We start from the raw sequence: 20,491 nt of genomic DNA on the forward strand, positions 1-20,491 counted from the left end.
TTTTAAACTTTACTAAGAACATGTGCCTAACACGATGATCTGATGGCTATCGTAGGTTGGAATTCTCAGAGGTAGTATAAAGACTCCGCCGTAGAAAATTCACATTTTCATTGCGGAAAATCGCTTGACACACTGCTTTGACAATGTACTTTTTATTATCATGAACACACGCTGACAAGCGCAATTGCATTTTCAGCGTATGTTCTTGATTGGCTAACTGTTTTGTCATCTTGGTGAATTTTAGCCTAGCAGCTTTCGCCTACAGGCAAAGTAATATGATAATATTCTATATCAATTGGAACTTAATATTTGTTGGTATGTCAGGCCTACATTTCGAAATACAACTAATCAAAAGCTGCATGGAAAGACTCCAACAGAGGAGAGGTTTTTTATTGTTTTGCAAGAAAACGCGTATGTGTTTTCTTGTGTGTGCATTGGGTACAAGAGTGATTAAAGATTACGCTCTCATATAATTACAAACTCCTTGAAAACACTCCCGTTCGAAACGTCAGAGAATCATTTCCGACACCATTTTGGAATTTCTTATTCCAGCAAGGAGATTCTCGACAGCGGTGGTGAACATTCTGTCGAATGCTTCAGTCGTGAACACTCCGCAATGGGGCGTGACGATCACGTTCGGCATCGTAAACAAGACATGGTTGTTGGGCAGGGGCTCGGGTTCGACCGTGTCGAGAGCAGCCCCCGAGATCGTCCCGCTCTCTAAAGCTTCGAGGAGGTCATCGGTGTTGACTAGTGGTCCTTTGAGTAATAGAAATGACAGGAGATACTATTAGAAACGATATTATCATAATGTATAGATTTATTGTTCAGTTTCGAATTTCAAGTTGAAAACACGTCTGGTGTACATTGTATATACAGATGAGTATAGCCTGGATGTGATCAGGACAGTGATAAAAACGAGATAGTGGTCGTTTTTATTGAAAAAAAAAATACGCCTCTCCGTTTTTATCGTCACTACTCGAGTAAATCATTTCAATAGGTACTTTCATTATCGAATTATCGTGGTATTAAATATTACGTAAATTTGTTGGCTCCCTTCTTATCGGAGATATAAAATATCAAAAGATACCGCGGTAATTCACTTCGTACCTTCTCACTCAACTATCGTGGTACACTGTATTTCTAGGGAGCATTGCGTGTGTCCGTAGCTCCAACGGGAAAAGACATAAGGTGTGTTAGGCCATGACTGTGAGAAAAACATCGATGTACAATCGGTGGTATTTCGTGATGTCACCATCAATGGGAGTAAACCTAACAGGTGCATTCACAATAGGTGCATTTACATTGAATCCATTCACACTTACGTTAAAATACCACGGTATTACGGTTTTTCGTAACGAAAAAGCAAAGAGCGCTGCAACGCGTATGCTGTGGTATATATAGGGTGGCAATTCAAACTTCGCGCAAAATACACAAGCGAGATTTGAGTGCGACATTGAGTTCTCGATTTTTTTTAGCACCATAATTTAATCAATGGAAAAATTCGTATTGAATTTCCTGTATCTGTTTATATTATTGGACGAAATACGAAATACCACCTGACACACTTATTCTCTTCTCCCCATACTAAGTACCATGGAATTTCGTGAATGAAAACGATACCAATTGAAACACAATCGTATATATCTTAATACCGTAGCATTTTCGTCAGTGACAACGGTACCTACATATTACCTTCGCAAATAATGTGAATGCACCTATCGGTGGTGAAATATAACGGTATTTAGCACAGTAGGCCTATTCCGTATAATGTGAAAACAAATACAAGCAAATACCGCGAAATACTGTGGCATTTAGGATGACAATTCAAACTTTGCAAATGTCGCAAAATGGCACGGGTTGCACAGCATTGTATTCTCACGTGGACCTGACATATCTCTTTTCTTTTCACTTTGGAGAAATGCGCATGCGCAATGATTTTGGTCTGTTGTGCGTGTGTGTGTGTGTGCTGGTCGAAGTTTACTTAATTTTATAGGAAAGTCAGCTTGAGCAACAGCCACGTTGTGCGATTTGCGATATCTAAACATCGGAGCAAAAACAATTTGTGGGCTAATGTGTAGAAATTAGTGCTTAGATAAAAAACAAAACAAAACAAAACAAAACAAAACAAAACAAAACAAAACAAACAAAACAAAACGGACCTCTGGCGATGTTGATTAGGATCGACGTGGGCTTCATCAGTTTAAAGCGATCCTTCCTCATCATGTTCCGCGTTTCTTCAGTCAGAGGAGCGGTCAATATCAGAAAATCGACTTGTGGTAACAGCGCCTCCAACGTCGGACAGTACGTCGCTCGAACGGATTGTTCTATTTCAGTTGATCTGTTTTACGGGGTAGGGGAAACAAAAAAAAAAAACACACACACACACACACACAAAGAATAGTGGTGATCAGTGGTGGTAGTGGTGTTGGTAGTAGCAGACGAACTGGTGGCGGCGTGGTAACTATATAAAGCAGTTGGAAGTTGTAGTTGTTAATCATGAGAAGTATAGCACTGGAACGGAGGTAGTCGCAGTTTGTATTATGAGCAAGAGCGTTAGTACTCAGTAGTAGAAGTTGTAAGAAAGTACGGTAGAGGAATGTAGTGGCTGGGGTACAGGTGGTTGTAGCGGTTTAGTAAAAGCTATATACTTTTAGAAGAAGAAGCAACAGTTGAACCAGCAGTCGAAGATATTGAACAAGTAGAATATGAGAATAGCATGAATATAGAATGTGACGCGTCATTATTGATAACGTTACCAACACCAATATTTCCCAGGATATGAAAAGGACAACAATAAAGATATCACCATCAGGACTCACAATAAGTGTGATTACCATTACCGTATAATCATGCACCATTGGGCAAAACATCAGTTGTAGTTATCTATAAGTAAACGTTAAAAAGACTGCAGAACAGGAAGGAGAGGGGGCAATTAGAACTCTCCCCCACACATTAAAAAAAAACACGACAAATACAATGAATTTTACAGGGGAGGATTCCATCCACAGATTTTTCACGTAGAAGGGGGGAGGGGAGGGGTGTTATTGATCTGAATCCCTCATCAGCCCTTTATTATACTGCAGTAGAGTTGAACGATATGAGGCAGAAGCTATAGCCATGATAGCATTAGTGGTGGTCCCAGGAAAACGTAATGATATTCCGTAAATCGAACTCGAATCAGTGTAAGATAATACTATATAGATGGGACACTATAACATTCTTTCCGGAGATTCACCTTTGTCTTCGGTTGTGATAGAGCACCTTCATATCAAACCCCATAGCGCGCTTGGCCACCTCCAGTCCAATATTTCCCAGACCAACAATACCCAGGGTTGAATCGTGAAGGTTTTGACCGAGATACTGCCGAGACTTCGCTGCGTCCAGGGGAGACCCTGCATGGTAGCTCCTTGCAACTCCCTGCACTGACAAACGTGGCAATGCAAATAATATGGCATCTAATTATACACATATTCGAATCCATCGAGTCATATCAAAGCTCTATACTAGTAGCTGATTTTAATGATAATAATACATACATACATACAATTTCTATAGCGCCATTCTCCACTTTTATCAATTGCTCAAGGCGCCTTAAATCGAAGCTAAAAGACTGAAGATGCAAGTACAACACCGTTTTAGAAGAAGATGAAGAAGCAGAAAAAAAAAAGGACATGAAAGTCTGTCTTCAAAAGGGACTGGTCTTCTAAATGATGTTATGGAACTTGCGTTTTTCAGCTCACGTGGAAGTGAATTCCACAGTATTGGTCCGGCGTGAGCGAAAGCTCGTTCCCCCAAGATTTCCAAGAAAACGGAAAATGTAAGACACCTGAAGTGGAGGATCGAAGAGATCGTGGAGGTTGGTATTGACGAAACAAACAAACATTGTAATCAGGAGCTGTTCCTTCAATAACGTGATAAACCAAAAGAAGTATCTTAAACCGAATACGCTCCTGTACAGGTAACCAATGAAGACTCTTCAGGATAGGGGTGATATGACTGCGTTTACGTGACAAAGAAACAATGCGGGCAGTGGCATTTTGTAGCTTTTGTAATTGGGCAATTCGTAAGTTTGGTAGATTGAATAACAAACCATTACCGAAATCAAGGCGTGAAGAAATAAGTGCATGAACAAGTTTTTCCGTTGCAGAGCGAGTCAAATACCTGCGAATAAAACCGATATTGCGCAACTGATAACGGACTGATTTAGAAATGTTGGTGATTTGATCAGACATAGCCATGTGAAGTGGCAGAACAAGCAACGATTTTTCCCTGTAGGCCCTACATTTTACCTCCAGCGTTTCTAATTTACCATTTCGGAGTTAGCTCATGGGCACATTGTTGCGAATGACCTTTCTTTTTTCTCAGTCGGTTAGGGGCACTTCCTTGTTTTCAAAGTGACATACTTAGTAATGCATAAGCTTTACGTAATAACTTCTGGGATTCATCAATCCTGTTCAAAGAAAGAATGAACTTGCGTAAAGACCAGATGACAAGAATGATCCGTCATTATTTTTTCGTTGAATGTGGTAATCTTTCTACTGCTATTGCAAAATACCACTTTTGCTGTCACGTGGATAAACTGGCAATCAGCATTAATAAGGATTACATGAATAATCATTACATCACAGATGCTTATCCCAGTGAATTTAAAAACCAACATGCCTGTTGGTACAAACAATTTTTTTTTTGCTCATACGCAAAGTGGAACTGCGAATCGACTTATACCGTAAGCTCATTATCGCACAATATACACATCAAAAATATCATTTAGACAAAAATCTTACTCTGTTTATTATATTCTCTATTTGTTTGTGTTCGAAGTCCTCCCTTTTGAAAGTCCACAGCTATCGTTTCCGAATTTGTAATTAAAACGTTTTAAGCGTCTCAATATTTTTTTTTTTTCATTTTCAGTCCGGTATTCAGCCCGACCTAACCCGCTGTTAGAAAGTTTCAAAGCTTACTCTCAGGTAGCCGTCTTGCTGCAGCCAACATTAGGGTGAATCCCATGTCCGCCGTACTCTTTGTCACAGGGTCAGGTGTGTATCCCAACCTCACTCCAAACTTTTTTAAAAGGGGGAGGTTGACGTGATCCAAACCTACACTTGCCGTTGAATAGACCTTCGGAAGGAAAGATAATCAAACCGATTCAAAATGATGTAAATCTTACGATATGATTATATTAAATACTATTTAGATTGTAAACATACATGATCAATTGAAATGACAATAATTTAAATAATATGATGGACATGAATAATATTCGGCTACCTAAAGATGAATCTGAAAGCCAAAAATGGCATCGCACGACCTAAACTGAAAGAACACAATGTAGATTTTGAGAGATGAACATATGAAATCGACCACAAAAACATAACAGAATTATACATCAGAACTCTACACGAATTTCTTTCTCTGGTGGCCCGTTTTGACCAATAGAATCTATAAATGTGAAATTTTAGTGGCCCCAAAAGTGGAAATGTAAAAATTCATTGTGAATGTTAGCTGCCCAATCGGGCTATCAAAAAAGCCTTTTTGGAAATTTGGTGGCGAAACATAAATCTTAAGTGGCCCCGGGCCGTTGCTGATGTCGAACTCATTTGACATATCATATTATACTATAATATATCATTATTATTAGTAGTAGTTGTAGTAGTAGTAGTAGTAGTAATAGTAGTAGTAGTATTAGTATTAGTATTAGTATTAGCATTATATATATATATATATATATATATATAAATATATACATATATATATATGTATACATATAATCTATCATGCACATACATACATACATATACATATATATTCATTATATTCCTATATGCATTTTACTGTTTAGATAATGTGATATAATGCATTATTATCCATACAGAGGATTTTTAGAGCCCAAATGCAAGTGTTATTTTGTCGACGCACCTCATAACCTCCGACCCACTTAGAAAGTTTGTTGAACTCGACCAATATTTTTTGCCGAGGCGACCAATATTTAAAATATTGGACGGTAAGAGGGGGATTCCCCAAAGTTTTTATAAACTGCACCGTGATTGGTTGAGATATACGAGGTGACCCGAAATATGAAGTGAAAACGTCTGTGATTGGTCAATCACGAATTAACTAGAATATCGTTTTTTCTAAAATTTTGTGTTTACACAATCAAATTTCGTATATTGATTAGCTGAAATTGTTTTTCAAAATATCACTTTCATAACAAGAAATTATAATTCAGGTTTGATGAAAACAAGTTGCATTTTTTGTGCAGGCGACGATCGATCAGCTCAGCGCTACTGCTAGACAGCCTGCGATATACATTTGCACGCATGTTACGTGATGTGTTAATTCGAGCTTTCACGATCTACGGTAGATGTGACGTGAATTGTGTCTCAGATCTCGGATACAAGAACGTCTAATTGTGGTCTAGTTCGACGTTGATCTAAGTTTCCTTTGGAATGTACATCAAAATACATAGATCACTGTTTTATCTGGGGATGAAGTGGATTAACTTGCACTGAAGAGACCATACAGCACTCAGAGACAGAAAGGGTACGTGAGAATATTCTTTGCTAAAATCCTCTGTAGGATAATAATGATAATACAGTACTCTCCGCATAATCGGGTAGGCTCGGGCAGAGCGTTTCTTACCCGATTAAGCGGAGTACCCGATTAACAGAAGAACACGTCTCATTCACAGTTGACACATACAATGTGTGTATGTACATTATACATGTATTGTACACTGCACCAAACACCATACGCTGTATGCTTGAACACGCATGCTTGCACGGCACATTATACATACCTTACACTTGCTGAGTCACGAGCAATACATTTACACTCTTTTTACGGACAAATATGTCTTCAGAAAACTCGTGTTTAATCACTCCCCAAATGATTGGTCTTCTTTGCAAATTACAGAGAATACGATTACCCGTGGAAAATTTGACATTCATGATTTCTTAAAGTGTTTTATCTGCGATAAAATGTGGGTAGAAATTATATTAGACGAAAATTATTTACCCATTTATGCGGAGAGGCAACCCGATTATCAGGTAAATTTAATGTGCATTGGAACTGATTTTGACATTACTACCCAATTAAACGGAGTACCCGTTTAAGCGATACCCGATTACGCGGAGAGTACTGTATTGGATGTCCTATTTTTGGTCAAAACAAGGAAATATTGGAATCGCTAAGCAAAACATTGGACTCGTTTTCGATTCGTCCAGTATTTGTGCATAGCTCGCCCAATATTTCCTTGTATTAACCTCAAGGCCATCCAATATCATATACATATTACAGAATGTAATACTATCGAAACATCAGAAGCACAATCATACTAAGGTATAAAGTCTAAGGTCCCATCTTCCTGCCTCGATTAAATCTGCTGAAATTACTACATCGATTTTGTCCTCCAGCCACGCTTGCGCATCATGACGTCACTCTAAGAAGCAAAGTTAGCTGCAAACACAGCTGCTCTTCACCGCAGCCAACCGTGTCATGACTTTGAACTTGGTGAAAGGTACTAAAAGTTGGGATGTCATTAGCCTCTTATCGACGGCAAAAGAGCCGCTGGAGTCCTTGGAGTTGGTATCGAAATTATTATTTTTTTTAAAGCGAGCTAGCTTAACTGGTTACCCGAATATTGTGCCGGCACATGGGTTTATCTGGCTTGCATCACTCACCAGAAATTTCACCTTGATATCGATTCTTCGGACTTCAGCAGCGCCAGAGTCGTAACTCGACAAGAGGCTAGTATCCCTCTAACTGTATCGGAGCACTGATTTTTTTAACCCTTTTCCAGTTTCCAGCTGGTCTCTGAGACGTCTCCATCAGTTGCAGCTACGTTGCGGAGACTAATTTTGCCTGTGACGTCTCCAAGAATTCTCCGCAACCTTGCGTCAGATACATAGCGCGACAAAGCTCGGTCCAGGTCACAAATTAAGACGCAACACGGTGGACAACCTCCGGAGAAATCTTACCCTGCGATCACCCAGGGTAGATGCAGGGTAGCTTCCGGAAAACCGCCGGAGAAACGCCGGAGAACCACCAGAGAAGGTGTCCGTTGTCCGTTCAGACGCTCGCGGAGTGATCGAATCTTACCCGGAGGCCTCACGTGACCAGCTCTACGTCAAGTGACCAGCGCCATACAAATCTTGTATGTGTTTACCCCGACTAGACGTCGTGCGAAGCAGTGCTGTGTGTGTACTTACCTACGTACATCGTGTATAATTATACAGTCGTCCCATTCATCGAGTTCTGTGATTTGGATGGTATCGTAATGCAGTCGCACTGATTGTATATTATGCGGTTGATTTTATGACTTATACTTTCTTCAATTTTTTTCGAAAGAGAAATAAATATACGTTTGTACTGTAAGCATATTCTACGGAAAAACAGTAGGCCTAATTCAAACGTATTTTTTGTGCCTTTATCAGTTTACACATGCACACATTAGTACACAATCATGCTACTGCAATGACAATGATGTGAAATGCTTCCATATCTAGCGTACGTGATATCAGCGGTAATTGGACAGGGACAGCGTATTCTTCCCGGAGGTTACATGAAGAGTTTTCGCTACACGACGGGAAGACCGAGAATACGAGGAAGCAATCAGCTGTGACAGTCCCCGTACTCGGACTCCCAACCCCACATCGAACCAGTTTCGCTTTCCTGTACAGGACGGAGGCGTGGGACGGATCGCTGATTGGCTGGCTGGCTGACTCACTCCTGCCCAGCATAGGGACCGAACGCTATTTTGGCCGAATACCATGCTCATTTTCCCCAGAACGGGCCGTTTCTCGGATTTGATCATGCGCAGAAGCAAATTTGGCACATGGCACGCTCAAATCCCGGCCGCGTCGTGCTTACGAAAATTCGCTATTCCCTACTACCTAGGTTGGAACGGGACAACGAATTCAAAAAGGTGGTACAATTGAATCCATGGTTTAAACCATGGACAAAACCATGGAGCGCCACGTGTCGCATGGAATATTTCGTTATGAATTCTGTCACTTCGCAGACGAAATGATTCTTTTGTAACGAAATGAGAATTTCGTTAACGAACTTGCCATTTCGAACTTGATTTCGTAACAAAATATTCCGTGCGACACTTGGCGCTCCAAGGTTTCAATTTATTTTTAATTTATTTATTCAGTTTTATTTAAAAAAAAAAGAACAGGGTAGTCACATTCAGGGCCCAAGGGCCTGCTTTTCAAGTGAGCGCTGTTACAAGTAGTACATATTGCGAGTAAAAATTACATAATACAACAGCAACAAAAAAGAAAGCAAACGAACACATAGAAACAAGCAAGATGTGATATCTACACAAGTAAAAAATTATACCACCTTCTTGAATACGGGCCTCATTGTTCACCCCGTGTTTATAAAATCTGTGGAATCAGCATAGAGTGATTCTTCTCCGGAGAACAGACAGAGAGGTCTCTAAAGACGGGGCTCAACTGGCGACCGAGATGTTGCGGAAATGTTTCCGCAACTGAGAAGACGTCTGGACGCCCCCGCGACGTCTCGGAGAATAAGTTGTCACCTTGTTTAGAAACATCTCGGACGTCGTCCTCTCCATGGGATCGCCTTCTTGATGAGCGCACAAGCCATTTTTTAGTCTTACGAGTCGCGGCGAATAACCTGTAGCGACAAGGGGCCTTTAGGCTAGAACAAGAGATTGTGTACCGGGAAAAGTTAACAATTAATCAGCCGCGAAAAAGAAAGTAGGCTATAAACCCAAGTATGCCATCAATCAGACAACCGGTAAAGCATATCCCATTCTGGATTATTGTGTTGACTGTAATCAGGGGTGTGGTGGGAAGGGGTGCGTTGGTGCGAACGTACCCCTCTTCAGATCCTGATAAAGACGCCTTCTTTTGTTAGCTGATGATACCCGGAAGCGGAACCAGAAATAAAAACGCAACTCCACCCATTGAAAAAATTTAAGCTAGTACGGTCCTGTGTAATCCCAAAAGATAGTAAAACTTGAATGGAGAGATTTAGAAGTCATTTGAAACATTAATTACCCCCCCCCCTTCATACACACACGAATAGAATTGGGAAAATTAGTATTCGATTCTTTTCTGTAGATGTTATCCATTAAAGCCATCCCATGTGCATTTTTTTAATAGGTAAGATGAATTGTCTACTGAATAATTTAATTGACTACTAAATTTACTGACTGGATTTTACAGCAACACATGTAACATCGTTACAACAGCATTTATAATGGATGTAGTCCACCATGGGGGCGCTGTAGCATAGTGGATAAGACTCCAGACTCCCAGTCGGTGGACCCGAGTTCCAGTGCTTACGTCCTTGGACTATAGTTTTGTTTTGTTTTGTTTTTTCTTTTTTACCCATCATGTCCCTCTTGACCCAGATAAAATGGGTACCTGGCAACGCTAGGGTGCTAACAATGGCAGGGCCCTCTGGTAGAGCAGTGGAAACACTGAAGAGGCTACAATCGATAAATAAGTTCTATTACTAATTGTGACTCTGCACCTCAAAACAAACAAAAAGTCGCCAGACATGAATTTTTAGTTAAGACCATATTCTGAAAGAGCAGACTTTAAGCTTTAAAATGATGTATAACTCAAATTAAATGGACTCTCCTAACCTATCTAAATATTGGAAAGAAAGCACAAACTCAGGAAAAGTGTGAACTGAGAAAAGAGGCTCTGAAGTACAGTGTCTATTCAAGCGCTTAATCTTTACCAAACCGTGCTGGCTGTGCGATGAATGGGACAAAAAACAGGAAGTAAACCACCAGAGTAACAACAATGAATGGATTATCAGATTAAACTGAAATTGAGCATGCCTCATTAACACATTCTGTCCATAATTAATGCCAACTTTCAATGCAGTAGCACTATCCTTTCAAAAGTTATTAGAGTTGAAAGTGAAGAGTGTGGACAAGGTTTTTCAGAAATGAAAAATGGATTCTAAAGACACACCTAATCACACTATTCTACCAAAAATGTTCAAGATAAACTGCTAAAAAAACACACTTTCCTGGCCGTTTTATGATACCAAATTTTAACATAATGTAAAAGAAGACTCGCTCTTTCAGAAAATATGAAAAAGTCAAGTTCGGCTAGGTTGACCCATTTCACTTACTTTTAGTCCTCACGCAAAATCAGTGTGTGCGACTTTATGTTCGTTTTGAGGTGCACTGTCACAATTAATGTTTTATTTTGTGAATCATGGCTATTCCAAGCTATTTGGTAAAGCGGATTCCTTGTTTACAAAGTAATTGACTTCTTCAATTCCTGTCAATTTACTGATTTGCTGCTGTTATACAGTGCGTATCAAAAAAAAAAAACGCAACAAGATTTTATTTCAAATTTGTGAAGATTGCGTTAACTTTACACCAAATTGAGTAGCAACATCTTAAAGCCACATATCTCCTCTTTTCAATGATATCTTATTTACTCTTACACGGTCATGGATGGCTGAGTAATCAATCTTTTTGGACAATGGGTCAAATTGGACTTGGGACCAAGTTTCAGTTTCTGCATTCACCTATGACGTCGATTTTCGTAGAGAAAAGCTGAATGTCTGGGCTGGACTTTGTGAAAACGGTTTGCTCCAGGGCTCTTCTTCTTTGAAAACATGAACGGAATTGGATACTTACAAATTTCAAATGAAAATGTGATTCCTAAGAATGGAAAATTTTCCTGTGCAACAAAGGGGTGTGTTCAGATGCCTATGGTGGGCACAGGATGGCGCACCAGCCCATCGACTAGTTGCAGTGAGAAACAGATTGGCTGAGGTATTTGGAAATTGGGTGATTGCCTTGTATCATGATGTGGAGTGGCCACCACGATCTCCGGATCTGACTTGTGACTTTTTTTTTTTTCTTTTTTTTTGGGGGGGGGGGGTATCTCAAGAGCAAAGTGTTCATTACCCCTCCACCTGACATTGCAACTTTGAGACAAAGAATCACTGATGAGTTTGAAGCTGTACGCCACCAAGCCCCAATGAATCGCAGGGCTGTACGTGAGATGGAGAAAAGAGGTAATCTCCGTGGGGAAAGGAATGGTGGCCATGTTGAGGGGCATGGAATGTAATGTTAAAAAGAGGTACTAGTATCCGAAAGAAAACAATGGTAAGTTGCGATCATTGTCATTAAAATTAATTTCATTTCTCCATTTGTTTACTTAATTTCTAATAAGGTACATTGATTCTTGCAGTACCGAAACTTGGTCCAAAGTCCAATTTGACCCATTGTCCAAAAAGAATTATTACTCAGCCATCCATGACAGAGTATGAATAAATAAGATCTCATTGGAAAGAGGAGATAATAGTGGTTTTAAGATGTTGCTACTCACTTTGGTGTAAAGTTAACACAATCTTCACAAATTCAAAATCAAATCTTGTTGCGTTTTTTTTTATATATACGCACTGTATAGTGTAACGTAGTATGTTTTCAAAGGGCTCGTGCTCACCCGGAGATTAGGCATGAACTGCATTTCCCTTTCGGTTAGTGTTGGTGGGTGGTAGGGAGAAGTGACGAGCCCGAGAACCCGCTGCGAGTATCTCTCCGGATCGACCAGAAACTCTTCCCAAAGGATCGTCTCGTAGTCTTTCTGTAAGTCCTTCAGGCAAGAGATGCCTTCCACTGAGGGCCGAACGAACGCACAAATAATGACAGGCCTGTCGCTCTCTGTCTCTCTTGAAGCCATGGCGTTTTGTCCCTGGTAGCAAGTGTGCCTCGATCACTGCTGACACGAAACACAGAGGCTGTTAAAATCTCACCAATTAACAAAGAGGTATATAATAATGATGCATTATTGCGCAGGAACGGCTATCAACATTTTGGTCGACATCTGTTATTAATATTGTCTGTAGGCTTTTCCTGCTTTGTTTGTTTTTAATCTTGACAGTGGGAACTTATACACGTTGGTAGCATTATCTCAGGAAGCGTGCCCGTAATACGTTTCCCAGATTGTCTCATAGTTCTACTTCACTTCTGCCGTTTGTACCGTTCTTAAGTGGAAATCCAGTCCAACTGGACTAGTAAGTCTGACTAAAGTGTAAAATCTTGCGAGTTCAACGGTAAAAATGTGACTTAATCGGATGAAAAAAAAGGAAGTTATGACATTCTGAAGTTTTGCTGATTTCTGCAGAACAGCTCTTGTACAGTGGATACGAACATGCATATTTATATGCTATTTGAGCTAAACATTTCATAACCTCACAATTTTCCGTTGATCCTGTACCAAAAAAAAATGACAAAATTCAATGGTTCTGTCATTGAAGTCTGAAACATGATATTACTCCTGATTGAATAACTTCAGAATAGTAATCAGTTGGATATACCAGGATTTTAGCGTCAGGCATAATTGAGTTTTAATAATAAAAAAAAAACGAAAAAAAACATAGAAATGTCACAATTTCATGTACAAACTATATGGCAAGTTGCGAGGGTATGACATGTTCACTTTGCCATTTGCACATTCATATTGATCGTTCAAGAACTGTTTCCTGAAGAATTAGTGTATCTTCAAAATGTCATAACTTCCTTATTTTTCATCCGATTTTGATCACAATCTTACCGTTGAACTCGTAATATTTTACGCTTTGTTATCAGACTAACTTATGTTTGGACTGGATTTCCCCTTTAAAACAAGGGACTATGGGTGCGTTCGAGCGCTCTAAAGTGAACCAAAGCGAACTGAACCAAAGCGTATCGTACCGAACTGTGCCAGTTTTGGAGCGTTCGAGCGCTCTGTGGAGAAAGCGTACCTCACGAGTTATTTTTAGAAAAGGTCACGCATTTTTTAGGAAGAATGTCATCCACCTGGCGCTTGAACTACTTGCACCTGTCCCGAACAAAGAGAATGATGTCTTTCCATTGTGACGTATGCGCATGATAAGCGCATGCCTTACAGCGAACTTTTGGTACGCTTTGGTACACTTTTGGAGCACATCGGGAAGTGGTCCACTTTTGGTTCGGTACTGTACGGTACGGTACACTTTAGGAGCGTTCAAGCGCTCCTCTGGCGCGGGTACGGTACGGTACAGTTCGCTTTAGGAGAGCGCTCAAACGCACCCTATGAGATGCAAAAGCACCAGTGATTTTGATTCATAATATCTTGATAATCACTTATAAAAAAACACATATATCTTTTAAAGGCCCCGTCACACTACAGTGAATGCCCAACGAATGCCCAACGAATGTCCAATAAATTTGAACATTTGAAGATATGTTCACATCCGTTGGTAATACCAGAATAGTTCGTAACATGCTTGGCAATCTTTATATTCATCAGCTATTCGTCGGGATTCGCAGAGATACGCTAGAGCCGTTTTTTTTTTAAACATGTCCAAAACCTCCAGCGTATCTCTGCGAATCCCTACGAATAGCTAATGAATTCAAAGAACGTCGGACATGCAAACTGTCTTCACATTTTCGAATTCGTTGGGCTTTCGCTTGGCATTCGTTGGGCATTCGCTGTAGTGTGACGGGGCCCTAAAATTATCCACCATTTTTTCTTCAATAACTTGGATACACTCACAAAACAATGAAAAAAACACCTCCTAAACAAACATTCTATCAGTTGTGTCATCTGTCAATCGTTGTTAGAATATCGATCGATAAAAAATCATTGGAATGCACCTTCTTCGAGACGGGGCATATCTTGCGTATTCACTGCAATGCAATTTGCAAATCAATAACATGGAATATTGAAGGTATGCTCAGTCTCGGGAAATTGCATTTCATTGTTTTTGTTATTAACATGATATCATTGACAGATTTTTTGTTTGGAAGTTTGTTTTGTTTTGTTTTGTTTTTGCGGGCGTGTCCAAGTAATCCGACGAAAAATATAGCGAAAAAAATATGAAGTATTTAGTGTGCATGACACGAACATGTATTTAGATGATATTCGTTTGGCTACATAAGTAATGTTCAAGGTATCGTGAATCAACATAAGTCAACATGCAATTCTATTGTATTGCTTAGTTCCTTTTTTCTTCTTCAGAGGATCGACCTATCAAGGTGCTATTCCCCTCACATGCTCCTACCCAATATAATCATGTTACTAGGCATCCATTGCAGTTTCCCATGTTGGCAAAAAATCGCACAAGCTATCGAGCTATCAAGAATCATGTTCTGACACAGGTTTATGTAATTTGTTGTTGGTAAACAATTGTTGTTGGTAAACACCGTACAAATTTTAGTTAACTCATATTCCAGGTGAACGCCAAGAACGCTGGATTGATATAGGAATTTGGACAATATGTGCTATAGACAAAGAGAGAAAAAAAGCGATAAGCTTTAGCTTTTATACTGCTTGAACGTTGCATGGGATATTGGTGCAGCTCTCTGCCCCTTTGAGGTACCGATGTTTGGCAAACTCTAGAAGAAGAATGGTGTTGTGTGCAGCTCACATCAATAATACATGAAAACCCTTACCGATAGACGGAGCGTTGTCATATTCAGTTGTTTGAATACCGGCTGGGGCAGCTTGCAAGAACACCGACCAATTCCAATTCTATTGCGATGTGGTGATTCGAACGCAGCGGTCCTCTGCCCACGTTCAAGTCTGACTGGTCACAATGGAAACATAAATACGTGCACATAAATACGTGCACTGTGAAAACACTTCAGGCGAGTACGTGTAGCAGCAGCAGGGCAAAGTTCACATGGGAGAGGCGCGAGAGTAAACATGAGCCATGACCGAGGGGCTCGCGATCGCCGATCGATACAGATCATTTATTTTTATACCAGATGGTTCTGGATACGAATTCTGATCGGCATCTTCATCCGTGGACGATATTGCATTTTGAGCGGTTCCCCTCGTGACACTGATGTTGAATAAAAGTGGGTAGCTGCAACCCTTATCCTTAGAAATTTATATTCATATTCTTTTATTAATTTGTAAAAAAAAGGGGGGGCAACACAGAGTGGTCTCATACAGTATATGCTCTATGATAAGATATAATATTTTTTTTATGTGCAATCAAGTAGAATAATCAAGAGTATAGCATTTCATACTTTGTAATGTTGACGGCAAAGTAAGTACAACGATACAAACGACTGGCCCGCATTAAAGCGCTGGTTGTAAAACTTTGGGTGCGTTCGAGCGCTCTCCTATAGCGAACCGTTCCGTACCATACCCGCGCCAGAAGAGCGCTCTCAGAACGCTCCTAAAGTGTACCGTACCGTACTGTACCGAGCCAAAAGTGGACCACTTCCCGATGTGCTCCAAAAGCGTACCAAAGCGTACCAAAAGTTCGCTGTAAAGCATGCGCGTATCATGCGCATAAAGTCACATTGCAAAGACATCATTCTCTTTGTTCGGGACAGGTGCAAGTAGTTCAAGCGCCAGGCGGATGACATTCTTCCTAAAAAAAGCGTGACCTTTTCTAAAAATGACTCGTGAGGTACGCATTCTCGACAGGGCACTCGAACGCTCCAAAAGTGGCACAGTTCGGTATACGGTACGCTTTGGTTCAGTTCGCTTTGGTTCGCTCTAGAGCGCTCGAACGCAGTCTTTGATCATTCAGTATAACTACCGAATGATCTAAGTCCTACAACACGTGCAATACATGAGATGGCACGTGTTGTGGTTTTTCTCTTCTTTTTTTTTTTTTTTGCCTTTTTCCTCTTTTTCCTTCATAATTTGATCTCATGTCAGCTGACATTGGTTCCTTTAGTTTCTTTACATCTGTTTGCAATTTCATTCATTTAATTCGTTCTCTCATGTATTTTCTGAGGGTCTCATATCGTATAGAAGCTTAGCTTTTAAGTGGGACCCTCCATTTCCATTCCCATCCTTATTCAATTAACTTTGTACTATGCATAAAACAGTTATGTTTTCTTCATTTTGTTACTCATTATTTCATATATTTTGATAATCTACGCATTTGCAATTATTACAAATATGTCCTGCTTATCACACATTTTATATAACTTTCTCAGATTATTTGATGGAAATAAAAATAAATTCGAACTTTGAACTTCGTATTTTGAACTTACTTGTAACTTAGAGCATCCGAATATCACAAAGTTATGTATACTATAAGGCCTCAACAAAATGAAGCATATAACCCAAATTGGGTGCCCAATCGATATTCCTATAAGAGCCATCGAATTTATTGGCAAAACTAATTTGCGACTTTCACGTGATTTTCCCGTCACTTCCGAAAGTACATTACTGCCGGAACTAAACATTTCAGATGAAAGAATCACCCTTTCCTATGGTCAATTAATTTGACCAAATTGCATCTTACCTTTATAAGAAATACAGACGGCGCCATCCACACCTTTCAAACTCTATAGTTTTTTGCCGCATGACTTTTAAACCTTTTGTATGTGACTTTCGATCGTTGTTTCTGCTCAGATATCTAATTCATTGAATTTCATTGAAAGAGATTTCCACAAAACGTTCTTTCCACAAACTTTCCCGTCTCGTTACCACTGTTTTCTTTATATTTTTTATGTAGATCTCCGTCGCACCAGCACAATACAAGAAGCCAAATTTACAGTCAGTCTGCCGAATTTTTTTTTTTTCTTAATTTCCTTGTCCGTCGAATAAAACATTACTCCAGGTCTCGCCTTATTGCGACAGAATACATTGTATTAATACCGCGATAATAATAATTCTAATTAATAAATAAATTGATAAATAATTCTAATAATAATAGGTCTCTGCTTATTGCGACAAAATACATAATCGTATTGGAACGGCCTGCAATATGCTACGCCGAGAAGCTAGCACAACGTACCAAACTGGGCTAGCCAGTATACTGATATAAACATCCAAAACTGGATGTTAACTCGTATAGGCCTAGAGTACTTTCAGTTTTGAGGCCGACGAAAGGGGAAAATATACAGAAATGATGATATTGTTAAAGAATATGTATTAAAAAAATGTAGATATAAAATCGAATTAGATTTATCTACGTATTTGCAGTAGATATTCAGACTGAATGAGAAATGCCATAAACTTGATAAAACAACAAAAAGGTGCCGACAAGCATTGTTGCTGCATACTATTCATTTGCGAACTCTTTTGGAGCCCATCAAACCGTACATGATTTTTTTTTTCTCTTAGGCTGTGGGGACTTATGAAGAGGCAACAGTGTAAAAGTATAATTTGATCTTTTGCTGCCTTTAATTTATATATTTTCATTTCTACGGGTGCAAAGAATAGGATGACGGAGAAAAAGGGTAGACATTGGGAATTTGGAATGAGCGCACATAATTATCATGAGGTCCTCAATATACAATGGCCCAATATAAAAATGTGAACCTTGCTCTGTTATTCTTGCGCTTTAATGTTCGGATTGTGTATTGCTGCGATGTTGATCTAATATACGGTCTTCCTTCATCAAATTCTCACGTTCTGCCTTTATATCCTCGTATAGCAGAGAGAGGCAAACTTCAGGAAATCGACTTACCATCTACGGTAATAGCGCCTCCATCTTCGGTCGGCAGTTACATTACACCGGGTATCAAGTTCATTGGGTCATGATCAAGGCAAAATATTGGTCAGATTGGTCAATTCGCTCTGAAATGGCACGTATTATTTTCGCTTTATTATTATGGATATTGTCATTTTTTTAAGACTGGGAGGATCGCATGGTCATCATCATGATCATACAACATAGCCATCATTAAGTGCAACATTATAATAACAAGGAAAAGTAGAAATTTTGCGGTGCGTAACATATGTCCCCGCCGGAAGTAGCATTTAGTGGCAAAATGTACAATATAGGTAAAAAATCAAGGTCAAAGGTCAAAGAAGTCAAAGGTCAAAATTCTGTGTAGAAGTTTTGAAGCCCTCACCTAGTGCCATCACATAAAGCAAACGGAATTGAAATCGGGTTAGAAATGGCGAAGGAGTAGCATTTTGTAGCCAATGTACAATATAGGTCAAAAATCAAGGTCAAAGGTCAAAGAAGTCAAAGGTCAAAATTCTGTGTAGAAGTTTTGAAGCCCTCACCTAGTGCCATCACAAAAAGCAAACGGAATCGAAATCGGGTTAGAAATGGCGAAGGAGTAGCATTTTGAAGCAAAATGTACAATATAGGTAAAAAATCAAGGTCAAAGATCAAAGAAGTCAGAGGTCAAAATTCTGTGTAGAAGTTTTGAAGCCCTCACCTAGTGCCATCACATAAAGCAAACGGAATCGAAATCGGGTTAGAAATGGCGAAGGAGTAGCATTTTGTAGCCAATGTACAATATAGGTCAAAAATCAAGGTCAAAGGTCAAAGAAGTCAAAGGTCAAAATTCTGTGTAGAAGTTTTGAAGCCCTCACCTAGTGCCATCACAAAAAGCAAACGGAATCGAAATCGGGTTAGAAATGGCGAAGGAGTAGCATTTTGAAGCAAAATGTACAATATAGGTAAAAAATCAAGGTCAAAGGTCAAAGAAGTCAAAGGTCATAATTCTGTGTAGAAGTTTTGAAGCCCTCACCTAGTGCCATTACATAAAGCAAACGGAATCGAAATCGGGTTAGAAATGGCGAAGGAGTAGCATTTTGTAGCCAATGTACAATATAGGTCAAAAATCAAGGTCAAAGGTCAAAGAAGTCAAAGGTCAAAATTCTGTGTAGGAGTTTTGAAGCCCTCACCTAGTGCCATCACAAAAAGCAAACGGAATCGAAATCGGGTTAGAAATGGCGAAGGAGTAGCATTTTGAAGCAAAATGTACAATATAGGTAAAAAATCAAGGTCAAAGATCAAAGAAGTCAGAGGTCAAAATTCTGTGTAGAAGTTTTGAAGCCCTCACCTAGTGCCATAACATAAAGCAAACGGAATCGAAATCGGGTTAGAAATGGCGAAGGAGTAGCATTTTGTAGCAAAATGTACAATATAGGTCAAAAATCAAGGTCAAAGGTCAAAGAAGTCAAAGGTCAAAATTCTGTGTAGAAGTATTGAAGCCCTCACCTAGTGCCATCACATAAAGCAAACGGAATCGAAATCGGGTTAGAAATGGCGAAGGAGCAGCATTTTGAAGCAAAATGTACAATATAGGTCAAAGGTCAAGGTCAAAGGTCACAACTGAAATTCTGTGCAGAAGTTTCAAAGCTCCCATGTAGTGCTATAAAGCAAACAGAATCAAAATTGGCTCATAAATGACAGAGAAGTAACAAATTGAACATTGTGATCACACACGGACGCACAGACGGACGGACGGACGGACAGACAGACAGACGGACGGACACACGGACACACACACGTACGGAGCCCGTTTCATAGTCCCCTGCTCGAAATCGTTCGGCGGGGACAATAAACAAAAGTGAGAAGTCGTGACATGATGATTGTAAATAACTCACTATAGAAGCATCAGATTTCAGGAGAAGTGACAGTGAGAGTAGAAAAGTGATTGTAGAAGGAGGATTATGTGTACATTCAGACTGACACTGATTGACAGCGGCGTTCAACAAGAGGCATTCAAACATCTATAGACAGGGTTCCGTGACGTCACTGGAACCTCGTCCATACAACTTTACAAATCCCGCAAACTACG

The 20,491-nt window shown here is 39.7% G+C and overlaps 1 protein-coding gene across 2 annotated transcripts; it reads right to left on the bottom strand.

Moving 5' to 3' along the window:
* Positions 1–396: 396 nt before the first annotated feature.
* Positions 397–15,568, bottom strand: LOC139731696 (glyoxylate reductase/hydroxypyruvate reductase-like). Of its 2 annotated transcripts, none has more exons than XM_071642582.1 (6): positions 15,428–15,568; positions 12,456–12,728; positions 4,965–5,121; positions 3,239–3,425; positions 2,163–2,341; positions 397–759 (listed from the first exon to the last, which is right to left on the bottom strand). In XM_071642582.1, the coding sequence occupies exons 2-6, from the start codon at positions 12,690–12,692 to the stop codon at positions 509–511; spliced, it is 1,011 nt and encodes a 336-aa protein (XP_071498683.1). In that variant the 5' UTR covers positions 12,693–12,728; positions 15,428–15,568; the 3' UTR covers positions 397–508. The 2 variants fall into 2 exon arrangements, with proteins under 2 accessions (XP_071498683.1, XP_071498684.1); XM_071642583.1 differs by having other exon boundaries at positions 12,456–12,731; positions 15,428–15,547.
* Between the last annotated feature and the right edge of the window lie 4,923 nt (positions 15,569–20,491).

Source organism: Diadema antillarum, unplaced genomic scaffold (assembly GCF_040938485.1).
Source record: "Diadema antillarum isolate AM-2024a unplaced genomic scaffold, OU_Dant_1.0 seq00000382_RagTag, whole genome shotgun sequence".
Lineage (NCBI taxonomy): Eukaryota > Metazoa > Echinodermata > Echinoidea > Diadematoida > Diadematidae > Diadema > Diadema antillarum.